General features: G+C 46.5%; 1 protein-coding gene across 1 annotated transcript; it reads left to right on the top strand.

Moving 5' to 3' along the window:
- Positions 1-5,952: 5,952 nt before the first annotated feature.
- LOC139379578 (interleukin-11-like) lies at positions 5,953-10,813 on the top strand. The gene is made up of 5 exons (XM_071122391.1): positions 5,953-5,959; positions 6,939-7,105; positions 9,739-9,831; positions 9,971-10,132; positions 10,419-10,813. Exons 1-5 carry the CDS (start codon positions 5,953-5,955, stop codon positions 10,602-10,604), a joined length of 615 nt encoding a protein of 204 aa, XP_070978492.1. The 3' UTR covers positions 10,605-10,813.
- Positions 10,814-11,822: the final 1,009 nt, after the last annotated feature.

Raw genomic sequence — 11,822 nt, 5'->3', positions numbered from 1 at the left:
TCACAGACATATGCAGGGCTGTAGTAAGCCGTGACACAGTCACAAACATATGGGGGGGCTGTAGTACGTGGTGACACAGTCACAGACATAGGGAGGGCTGTAGTACGCCGTGACACAGTCACATACATAGGGAGGGCTGTAGTACGCCGTGACACAGTCACAGACATAGGGAGGGCTGTAGTACGTGGTGACAGTCACAGACATAGGGAGGGCTGTAGTACGCCGTGACAGTCACAGACATAGAGGGCTGTAGTACGCCGTGACACAGTCACAGACATATGGAGGGCTGTAGTACCTGGTGACACAGTCACAGCCATATGGGGGGCTGTAGTACATGGTGACAGTCACAGACATAGGGAGGGCTGTAGTATGCCGTGACACAGTCACAGACATAGGGAGGGCTGTAGTACGCCGTGACACAGTCACAGACATATGGAGGGCTGTAGTACGCTGTGACACAGTCACAGACATAGGGAGGGCTGTAGTACGCGGTGACACAGTCACAGACATATGGAGGGCTGTAGTACGTGGTGACACAGTCACATACATAGGGAGGGCTGTAGTACGAGGTAACAGTCATAGACATATGGAGGGATGTAGTACGCCGTGACACAGTCACAGACATATGCAGGGCTGTAGTAAGCCGTGACACAGTCACAGACATATGGGGGGGCTGTAGTACGTGGTGACACAGTCACAGACATAGAGAGGGCTGTAGTACGCCGTGACACAGTCACATACATAGGGAGGGCTGTAGTACGCCGTGACACAGTGACAGACATATGGAGGGCTGTAGTACGCCGTGACACAGTCACAGACATATGGAGGGCTGTAGTACGCCGTGACACAGTCACAGACATATGGAGGGCTGTAGTACGCCGTGACACAGTCACAGACATATGGAGGGCTGTAGTACGCCGTGAAACAGTCACAGACATAGGGAGGGCTGTAGTACGTGGTGACACAGTCACAGACATATGGAGGGCTGTAGTACGCCGTGACACAGTCACAGACATATGGGGGGGCTGTAGTACGTGGTGACACAGTCACAGACATAGGGAGGGCTGTAGTACGTGGTGACACAGTCACAGACATATGGAGGGCTGTAGTAAACCGTGATACAGTCACAGACATATGGAAGGCTGTAGTACGTGGTGACACAGTCACAGGCATATGGAGGGCTGTAGTAAGCCGTGACACAGTCACAGACATGTGGAGGGATGTAGTAAGCCGTGACACAGTCACAGACATGGGGAGGGCTGTAGTACGCCGTGACACAGTCACAGACATAGGGAGGGCTGTAGTACGCCGTGACACAGTCACAGACATAGGGAGGGCTGTAGTACGCAGTGACACAGTCACAGACATAGGGAGGGCTGTAGTACGTGGTGACACAGTCACAGACATAGGGAGGGCTGCAGTAAGCCGTGACACAGTCACAGACATAGGGAGGGCTGTAGTAAGTGGTGACACAGTCACAGACATAGGGAGGGCTGTAGTACGCCGTGACACAGTCACAGACATATGGAGGGCTGTAGTACGCCGTGACACAGTCACAGACATATGGAGGGCTGTAGTACGCCGTGACACAGTCACAGACATATGGAGGGCTGTAGTACGCCGTGACACAGTCACAGACATATGGAGGGCTGTAGTACGCCGTGAAACAGTCACAGACATAGGGAGGGCTGTAGTACGTGGTGACACAGTCACAGACATATGGAGGACTGTAGTACGCCGTGACACAGTCACAGACATATGGGGGGCTGTAGTACGTGGTGACACAGTCACAGACATAGGGAGGGCTGTAGTACCTGGTGACACAGTCACAGACATAGGGAGGGCTGTAGTACGCCGTGACACAGTCACAGACATATGGAGGGCTGTAGTACGTGGTGACACAGTCACAGACATAAGGAGGGCTGTAGTACGAGGTGACAGTCATAGACATATTGAGGGCTGTAGTACGCCGTGACACAGTCACAGACATATGGGGGGGCTGTAGTACGCCGTGACACAGTCACAGACATAGGGAGGGCTGTAGTACGTGGTGACAGTCACAGACATAGGGAGGGCTTTAGTACGCCGTGACACAGTCACATACATAGGGAGGGCTGTAGTACGCCGTGACACAGTGACAGACATATGGAGGGCTGTAGTACGCCGTGACACAGTCACAGACATATGGAGTGCTGTAGTACGCCGTGACACAGTCACAGACATATGGAGGGCTGTAGTACGCCGTGAAACAGTCACAGACATAGGGAGGGCTGTAGTACGTGGTGACACAGTCACAGACATATGGAGGGCTGTAGTACGCCGTGACACAGTCACAGACATATTGGGGGGCTGTAGTACGTGGTGACACAGTCACAGACATAGGGAGGGCTGTAGTACGTGGTGACACAGTCACAGACATATGGAGGGCTGTAGTAAGCCGTGATACAGTCACAGACATATGGAGGGCTGTAGTACGTGGTGACACAGTCACAGACATATGGAGGGCTGTAGTAAGCCGTGACACAGTCACAGACATGTGGAGGGATGTAGTAAGCCGTGACACAGTCACAGACATAGGGAGGGCTGTAGTACGCCGTGACACAGTCACAGACATAGGGAGGGCTGTAGTACGCCGTGACACAGTCACAGACATATGGAGGGCTGTAGTACGTGGTGACACAGTCACAGACATAGGGAGGGCTGTAGTACGCCGTGACACAGTCACAGACATAGGGAGGGCTGTAGTACGTGGTGACACAGTCACAGACATAGGGAGGGCTGCAGTAAGCCGTGACACAGTCACAGACATAGGGAGGGCTGTAGTAAGTGGTGACACAGTCACAGACATAGGGAGGGCTGTAGTATGTGGTGACACAGTCACAGACATAGGGAGGGCTGTAGTACGCCGTGACACAGTCACAGACATATGGAGGGCTGTAGTACATGGGGACACAGTCACAGACATAGGGAGGTCTGTAATAAGCTGTGACACAGTCACAGACATAGGGAGGGCTGTAGTACGCCGTGACACAGTCACAGACATATGGAGGGCTGTAGTACGTGGGGACACAGTCACAGACATAGGGAGGGCTGTAATAAGCCGCGACACAGTCACAGACATAGGGAGGGCTGTAGTACGCCGTGATACAGGTTCTTCTGACGTCTAACATTTTAACACACACACTCACGGCGGGTATAGACCATGTCACAGGTTCCGTTCTCTCTGATGTGTTGCAGGTTTAATTCAGTGTCTCACTCTGCTACTCCTCCTCCGGTGGTTTATACACATTGGTGATGTAATGGGTAGCACATCGAGGCCACACACACACAAACTTTATGTTCTTGTACACATATATACACCACACTCACACCACCAGCCTACTAATTACCCACACACATGCACACACACTCACACTCACATTTGCACACACACACTCACACTACCCCTTCTCCTAACACACATACACACACCATGGCACATAGGCCTTCTTTCCCAACAAATAGCCCCCCATGAGCACACAAACACACACTGCATACATGTGCTTCCCCTCCCTCTCACTCACACACATAGAGTGACAATGTGTATGAGTGATATGAGTGATCACCACTGGCAGATTGTCTAACAGACTCTCAGTGCCTCAGAACCACCCAGGAGACCCCCATCATGGTAGGCAGACGGAGAGAAAGAGAGAGAGGGAACGAGGGAGGGAGAGTGACTAACTTCACTCTTTCTTTTCTTCTTGCCCCAGCTGTGTCTTCAAACAGCCCTTTGATGTGGGAAATTAAATAGAGCGAGTGTATCAATATATCCCTCGGTCCACCACATTCATCCATTTCCTCTCCTCCTCTCCCCTCTTTTCTTGTCTGCTGTTGACCCAGGAAAAGAGAATACTACTTGTTTCCCACAACACCTCTACCACCCAGCCTCCTCGCCACTATGCCCTCATAAGTGTCAGTGTGTTTATTAGTGTATCTGTGTATCTGTGTGTGTGTGTGTGTGTGTGTGTGTGTGTGTGTAGGCCCATCACTTAACACTTGTACCCACTACCCACATCATTATTAGTGTGTCTGATGTTCTCCCTTGAAGACCCACCCTCTAAGCATTTTATCCTTTTGTTGGTTTATGAGTGTGTGTGTGTGTGTGAGTGAGTGAGTGAGTGAGTGAGTGAGTGAGTGAGTGAGTGAGTGAGTGAGTGAGTGAGTGCATGTGTGTTTGTGTGTTTGTGTGTTTGTGTGTGTGGACGTGAGTGAGTGTGAGTGCACATGTGCTCGTTTATACAGTAAGTGTGACTGTGTGTGTGTGTGTGTGTGTGTGTGTGTGTGTGTGTGTGTGTGTGTGTGTGTGTGTGTGTGTGTCCACAGGCCCACTCCCCTGGGGTTTATGTCTATGCTGCATTAATCCTCTGTCTCGATGACTGGAAACTAATTTCTGCCTTTTTACAACACTGTGCTATGCTTTACTTCACCTGACGGGGCGTTTCCAGGGCCGCTCAGTCAGTGACTGAGAAAGTGTGTGTTTGTGAGACTGGTGCATGTGTGCCTGCTTGTTTGCACATCTTTGTTTGTTTGTGTGTGTATTAATTCTGCCATGTATGTGTGTGTGTGCATTATGCTGTGTGTATGTGTGTGTGTGTGTGCATTATGCTGTGTGTGTGTGTGTGTGTGTGTGTGTGTGTGTGTGTGTGTGTGTGTGTGTGTGTGTGTGTGTGTGTGTGTGTGTGTGTGTGTGTGTGTGTGTGTGTGTGTGTGTGTGTGTGTGTGTGTGTGTGTGTACTGTTTTAACCCCATATTATTCCCCCTCCCTGACACTGTACTACTGGACTGGAGTCCAGTCACTGTTTCTATGCAACACTAGGCCCCTTCTTGACAACACCTCTCTCCCGTCCCGCTCTGTCTCTCACTCTTTCCTTCACCCTGGAGAGGGAGAGAGGGAGAGAAAAAAGAAGGGGGGAAAGTGGAAATAACAGGATGATGTCTCAGGAGTGGCTGTCTGTAAAAAAAGGAGAGTGGGGGGGTGAGAGAGGTGTTTGCTCTGTGTATGGACTATGAAGTGGGGGACGTGCCATATGGAGCAGAGTCCTACTGTAAAGCCACAGTCAAAAACCATTTTTAACACAATAAACAATGAGAGGGAGAGAGAGAGAAAACAAGGTAGATCCACTGTATAAAGGATACAGGACTGGAGATAGACTGATATAAAATTAAACAATGGCCTTTTTAAACTTCTGCAGTGATAGAGAGAGGGGGGAAGAGATTTGGAGATGGAAAGATAGAGGTAGATGGACTGATAAATTGGTAGCGGGATGCGACGGAGGAAGTGTAGACTACTGGAGATAGGGACAGGATGGAAGAGAGAAAGTGATACAGACCGAAAAAAAATGAAAAAACAACGGAACATTTTGAAAAATTTGCTAAGGGAGAGACAGCTCTGGCAGGGAGGGGAGGAGGAAAGAGGGAGCACGTGTGTTTTTATGAATGAATGTCGGTGACTCAGTCGATGTGTCATACAGCCCAGTCTTTATAAAAGGACGTTTAAAACAAGCCTAAACATTTCACTGCGCGAAAATTTGACTTACACACGCTCGCGTCCCTCTCTCTGCACTCATTCGTCTATCCCTCCCTAACCATTTGTCTGAGTGTCTGTCTATCGTCACTATCAGTTCATAACTAGAACTAAACTCAAACTTTACGGAACAAAAAGTTTGGAGGCATTGTATTTTATTTCTTTATTGGATTGTTCGCCCTCATTCCTCTACTTTTTCATTCATTCATTCTCTCGTTCTTTCCTCTTCTGCAATCTCTTGCCTCCACTCTTTTCGCGGAGTGTGAAAGGCAGAAGAAACTGGAGCACGTGACAATTTCCGGAGTTCGATTTATTTATTAATTTTCTTACCTTATTTGAACTATTTATTTACTGCAAGTCGTGCATTTATTTATTGGAAACGAACAAATATGAAATGTAAGTGCCTTTGATTTGTTTCTTTCAAAAGCCATTATTCTTTCAATTTTTTCTTAATTTTCTTCTTATCATCCTTTCTCTCTAACGTGTCTTGTTTAGTTAAGTCTATGTCCAATATGCTGGCATAATAATATGCTGACAAGATTCTGAGGGTATGATCATTGATTGGGCTATTCCATATTCAAATGCAATTACTGAGCATGCAAATGTTACTTAATTGCAGCTAAGCATTGCCATGTTCAGTGACCACTGAGTGATCCATTTGTTTCAAGAAGCCTAGACACTGACGTCTTATACCAGCAGGTGGTTAAAGTTTGAACAAGGAGTGATGCTCTCCTGAGTCCTGGCTTGTGCTTCTTGTGGTTCTCCTGTAATTACACAGGCATTTATCATTTCAGCAGCAATTGGGACTTTCTTTACCTTGTATTTGAACTTGAAAGAGAAGGAATGAATGAGCTTACTGTTACAAAACTGTCTTGGTTTAGGCTGTGTAATGCATGTCATCCAACAACTGATGTATACTATTGGAGGTGTAACATTTGGAGGCGTTCATGAAAGTCGATAATTGTGAAGGAGATGAACATAATATTATAGTGTGTCATAGCATGTAATGATTTAGGTCAAGTGATTTGCATTTAGGACTCTGGTCACATCCAACAACTGATGTGTCGTATTGCAGGTGTGACCATTAGAGGCATTCAGGAACGTTGATAACTGTGCAGGTGTTGTTAATGTTAATGATATTATGAGTCATAGGATTGAATGATTTGGATTCAACCTGTGAAAACATGACTCTGCTGGCTTTGTGCAACTCTGAAGGATTCCACTGCCAAGTCTGGGTTTATGTTTACATTATGGTGCAATATCTCTGGAGAGTTGACAGCCGTACCCCGAGGTCATTATCATTATATCGACATGACAGCTCTTCTCTGTGGTCATATAAACCTAATAATTGCTTCCGTTTCCTCCCACCCTGCAGTGCTTGTCGACTCCTCCTCCTCTCTGCTGCTCTCGCTGCTATTGGCCCAGCTTCCTTTATTTACGTCTGCCGTCCCCGCCCCCTACCGACGGCCGAACGTCGTGCACGAACTGGATAGATTGGCCAATCAGACGAATAATCTGAGGCAGATCACAGCAGATCTATTGGTGAGTGGAATGGTACTGTACTCACTTCTGATGTCATGATGGGGAGATTGCTATACTGATCTGGGTACTGTATTGATTGTGTGGTGGTGATCATGCCATGCATGTCCAGTTACCTGAGGCACATGAAAAGAGACTGGCTGAAGTTTTTGTCCAATAGCCTCACTCTCCCTGACTGTGACGCAATACAACTCTGGACAGCTGAATTGGACAGTTGACTTAGACGTCTTATTCTCCTGGCTACGTTAACCTGCTTGTGTTGTGTCAGCCAGTGTATTAAGAGTCTCTTAGCTGTGTGAGAAGGACAGTCAGGGCAAGAACAGTAGAGATTTCACAATATGAGGTCAGCCTTAATCCAGACAGGACCAACTGGAGGGCCGACTGACCGTGGGGAGATCTGACTCAACGCCCTGGTCTGACTGGTCACCTGATACCACAGGGCCTGATGGAGCCCTCATAGTAGGTGAAAGTTGCCTCTAGACACTGATTTCAGGTCAGTTTAGTGTTAATGCTAAGGGTTATGATTGTGGGCAGGTACGCTGGTCCTAGATCTGTGGCTATGGACATCTTCTACCTGGAGTAGAAACACACTCAAAGAGAATAGAAAGTAACTACCGGTAATAGTTATTTCTGGAACTGATTAACTCTGTTTATTAGCTGTGAGGAAATGGAATGTGGATTGGCACCTGTTGCTTATCTGGTGCTGTTTCCTGAAGTTGTTCTAATCTCGATGCCCAAGTAAAAGCGGCTGGGGAGTTTGTATTGAAATGGAAATGATTGCTGTGCACGTTTGGCCTACAGATGTGCTGGAAGTGTCCTGTAAGCAATGTGTTTGAACAGGTGAACCAGAACATATCCTTATCTTTGGTTATTCATTCTATTTTTATATGATGTAAATCAGAAACCACATTTGTTTAAGACACAAAACTGAAAATAGTTACACTCTCTAGTCTCTGGCAGGAGGATTGTTCAATAAGTGTGTGTGTAGTATCTCTGTATGAGGACACAGTACTATAGCAATAGTGTAGTATGGGGGCCAGATGAGGAAGAAGCTATCAAAGAAGAGAACTCTGCACAATATGCTGCTTTGACAAAATGTTGTGTTCATTTTTCACTGACATGAAGCATTTCTTTTGGTTTCTTTTCTTCTTGTGCGGAGTTCCACTGAACAGGGGTCAAGGCTAGGAAAGAAAAATAGAATTGGAGACAATGGAAAGTCCCCGCAAAAAAGCAATACATATGTGTGTGTGTCTGTGTAATGTTTCTACATGTCTGTTGTGCGTTTTCAAGTGTGTGTGTGCATTGAGGGTGCTGTAAATAGTTGTGTAGGTGTGGTGTTTAGTGTTTGGTTTTTGGTCGCCACAGCAAAGTGACCTGATAAAAATCACAGAGATTTATCACATTCCAGAATTTGCATTCAGGAAGATTGTTGGGGGGAGGGGGGGGGGGGTGTATTGCAAGGTTCAGTTGAGTGAGGTCATGATGGAGAGAACGAGAAAGGGAGGATAAGAGAATTACATGCTGAGACTGAGCAGATAAAGAGATCAGAGAGAGGTGCATGAGAAGTGGTCACCAGCCTGTGTGTGTGTGTGTGTGTGTGTGTGTGTGTGTGTGTGTGTGTGTGTGTAACAGGGTGTAAGAGAGAAGGTAGAGAGGAAAGCAGGAGAAATAACCCAAAGAGGGGTGAAAGGGATAAGAGGGGTGAAAGGGATAAGAGGGGTGGGATACTTCTGAAAGAAAGACAAAACATTAAGCCACAAACATTAGTGGTCTTTTGTAAAAGACAGAAGCAAGTCAGTGAGGGAGGGATGAGAGAGCGATGGGAAATCAACAATAGCAACAACAACAATAATAGCAAAACACGATGGTAAAAGCACAATGAGGACAGAACACCACAATAGCATGAGGAAGCATTAAGTGTACACAACCCATTGTGTACCACCATCCATCATGTTTTCCTAATGCTGTTATGTTTCTCCACTGATTGGTGCTCTGACGCACACGGCATCAGTCACTGTTGTGCTTCACGTCATTCTCAGTCATTTACATTCTACTCATAAATCACTTCTTCACCTGTTAAGGGCCCACAGAGATATAGTAGCCAGTAGCAGTGCCCCCCCCCCCCCCCACCCCCCCACCCCCCCCCCCCCCCCCCCCACCCCCCCCACCCGGAGTCTGCTGTGATGTGGTCTGTCTCCCCCTAGTGGTGGCTGTGAGGAGTGAAAACAGACTCTGGGGATTGTACACACATTACTACACAGCAATACGTCATCTCAGACTTTTTAATAGCTGCGACCCTGGAGTTTCCCTGCAGCTCTGTGTTGTCTATCCCACTCGGAGCTCTCTTAGTCACAGCATATGTTGTTCTCCACTTCTCCCAGTAGAAAACATCCTGTGGTTTCAGGCCACTTGCTCTTATTGTTGACGTTTTCGGGGTTACGATCTGGGTGAGCTCTCCCTGACCCGACCACACTTTTCTCAGGGAAAGCTAGGGTCTCTAGTCCTGGCCAGACCAGACAGTCATCTGATCTAGGTGCTGCTGGAGTAATACTTTCCTTATGCTTACGTGACTCTTGTGAGGATGTGCAAATTTGTGAGGATATAGTTGACTGTTGTTTTGTCTGTTTTTCTTACAGAAGGAACATGCGTTCGAGACAGACCCAGAACAGCATAGATTTAAGTCCCTGCCACTAATGAACAACAGGGCCAGTGACATCAACTCCCTTGAGGTAAATGTGTTTTACGTTGTGTGTGTCCATGTCTTTCTGCCTTCCAGATGAAGGCCCAGACATTTCATGTCCCAGACATTGATACTAAATCGCTCTTTCTTCACCACCCTGCCCCCCTCCCTCTTCTTCTCTCCTCCAGATGAGACCCACTCTCTCTCAGCTCCACGCGGACCTGAAGTCATTTGAGCACCACTTTGCCTGGTTGAGCAGAGCATCAAGGAAACACCACCACCCTGCTCTCCCTAAACTGGGACAGATGATGTCACTCATCAAGTCTCTCACCAGCATGCTAGAGCATCAGGTAACTGCTCTGTTCAACACTAATATGGCTGAAACATAATGCAGCTTAGTACATTTATATCATTTGGATATATTATACATATGAGATTTTATCAGATCGTTCTACTGTTTTTACACTGTGTGATGAACTAATAATGGTATAACTCTGCAGTTCTTGCACTCAGTTTCAATCATTACATTAAGGCTTGTTGCATCACATTCCTTGGATGGGAGGAACATTAGTCTAGCCTAGCACTTCAGACAGGAAATATAAACCATCCCTCTCTCTCTCACCGTTCTCCTCATAGATGATGAGAGTTGATGCTCAGCGTCTCTCTCCTCCCTCTCCCTCGATGCCGCCTCCTCCCCCCTCCCAGTTTGATGTGTTACAGTCTTCCCAGGAGCTGCTACTACAGTTCAGACTGTTCTGTGATTGGGCCCAACGAGTGTTCTCAGTGCTCAGTACAAAGTCCAAAATGTCTGCAGTACAATGATGATTCCTGAAGTGCTATAGTCTATAGGGATACACAGAATCCCCACTACAACCAATGGGGATCTACTAGCTTCAACCGGCACTACAACCAATAATGATCCAAGAAATCCACACTGCAGCCAATGATGATCCAAGAAATCCACACTGCAGCCAATGATGATCCAAGAAATCCACACTGCAGCCAATGATGATCCAAGAAATCCACACTACAGCCAATGATGACCCAAGAATACCACACTACAGCCAATGATGACCCAAGAAATCCACACTACAGCCAATGATGATCCAAGAAATCCACACTACCACCAATGATGATCCAATAAATCCACACTACCACCAATGATGATGATCCAAGAAATCCACACTACCACCAATGATGATGATCCAAGAAATCCACACTACCACCAATGATGATGATCCAAGAAATCCACCGTACCACCAATGATGATCCAATAAATCCACACTACCACCAATGATGATCCAAGAAATCCACACTACAGCCAATGACGATCCGAGAAATCCACACTACAGCCAATGAGGATTCAAGATAACCACACTACAACCTTGCACTGTTGTCACTGACCCTCCATCCTCATTGTAGCCAATGAGAGACCTCCATATTCAAACTACAGCCTATGAGGATCCACCATATTCACACTATTACAACCAGTAATGGTCTCCAATATTCACGAACACGTCACTGCCACCCCATCCTCTCTCTTAAATACTTTGTTCCTGACTGTGTTATTTATGTATTTATTTATTTATTTAGTTATTTATTTGATGTCATTATTTATTTGATTTTGTAACGTGTCACATATAATTTTAACTTTATTGTTGTGAATTTAATTCCTTGTACCTTGTCAATACTCCTATTTTGTTCTCACTCTACCCTTCATCCCTCTTCCCAAACTAAACAAAGAGACCACACCGTAGCACTTCCTGACTTCTTACAGTCTCTAATGATATGGATTGTATTTTCAACTATTTAACCTGTCTCTCTTTACAAAGAGTAGCCTATTTCCGCCAGTAGATGTAGCAAACATACTTGGCTTGTAGCAAGCATATCTTGGGAGAGCCTACATGTATTTTTCTTACAGTGCTGTACTTTCCCTTGTAGATTTAGGGTTACTCATAGAATCTACTGAACATGTTAAATGTGCCACCCGTTTGGTTTTGTAAACTGTTAAGAAAGAGAATTTTGAACCATGCCTCAATC

Source organism: Oncorhynchus clarkii, chromosome 2 (genome assembly GCF_045791955.1).
Source record: "Oncorhynchus clarkii lewisi isolate Uvic-CL-2024 chromosome 2, UVic_Ocla_1.0, whole genome shotgun sequence".
NCBI lineage: Eukaryota > Metazoa > Chordata > Actinopteri > Salmoniformes > Salmonidae > Oncorhynchus > Oncorhynchus clarkii.
This window is presented reverse-complemented; position numbering and strand designations above follow the sequence as displayed.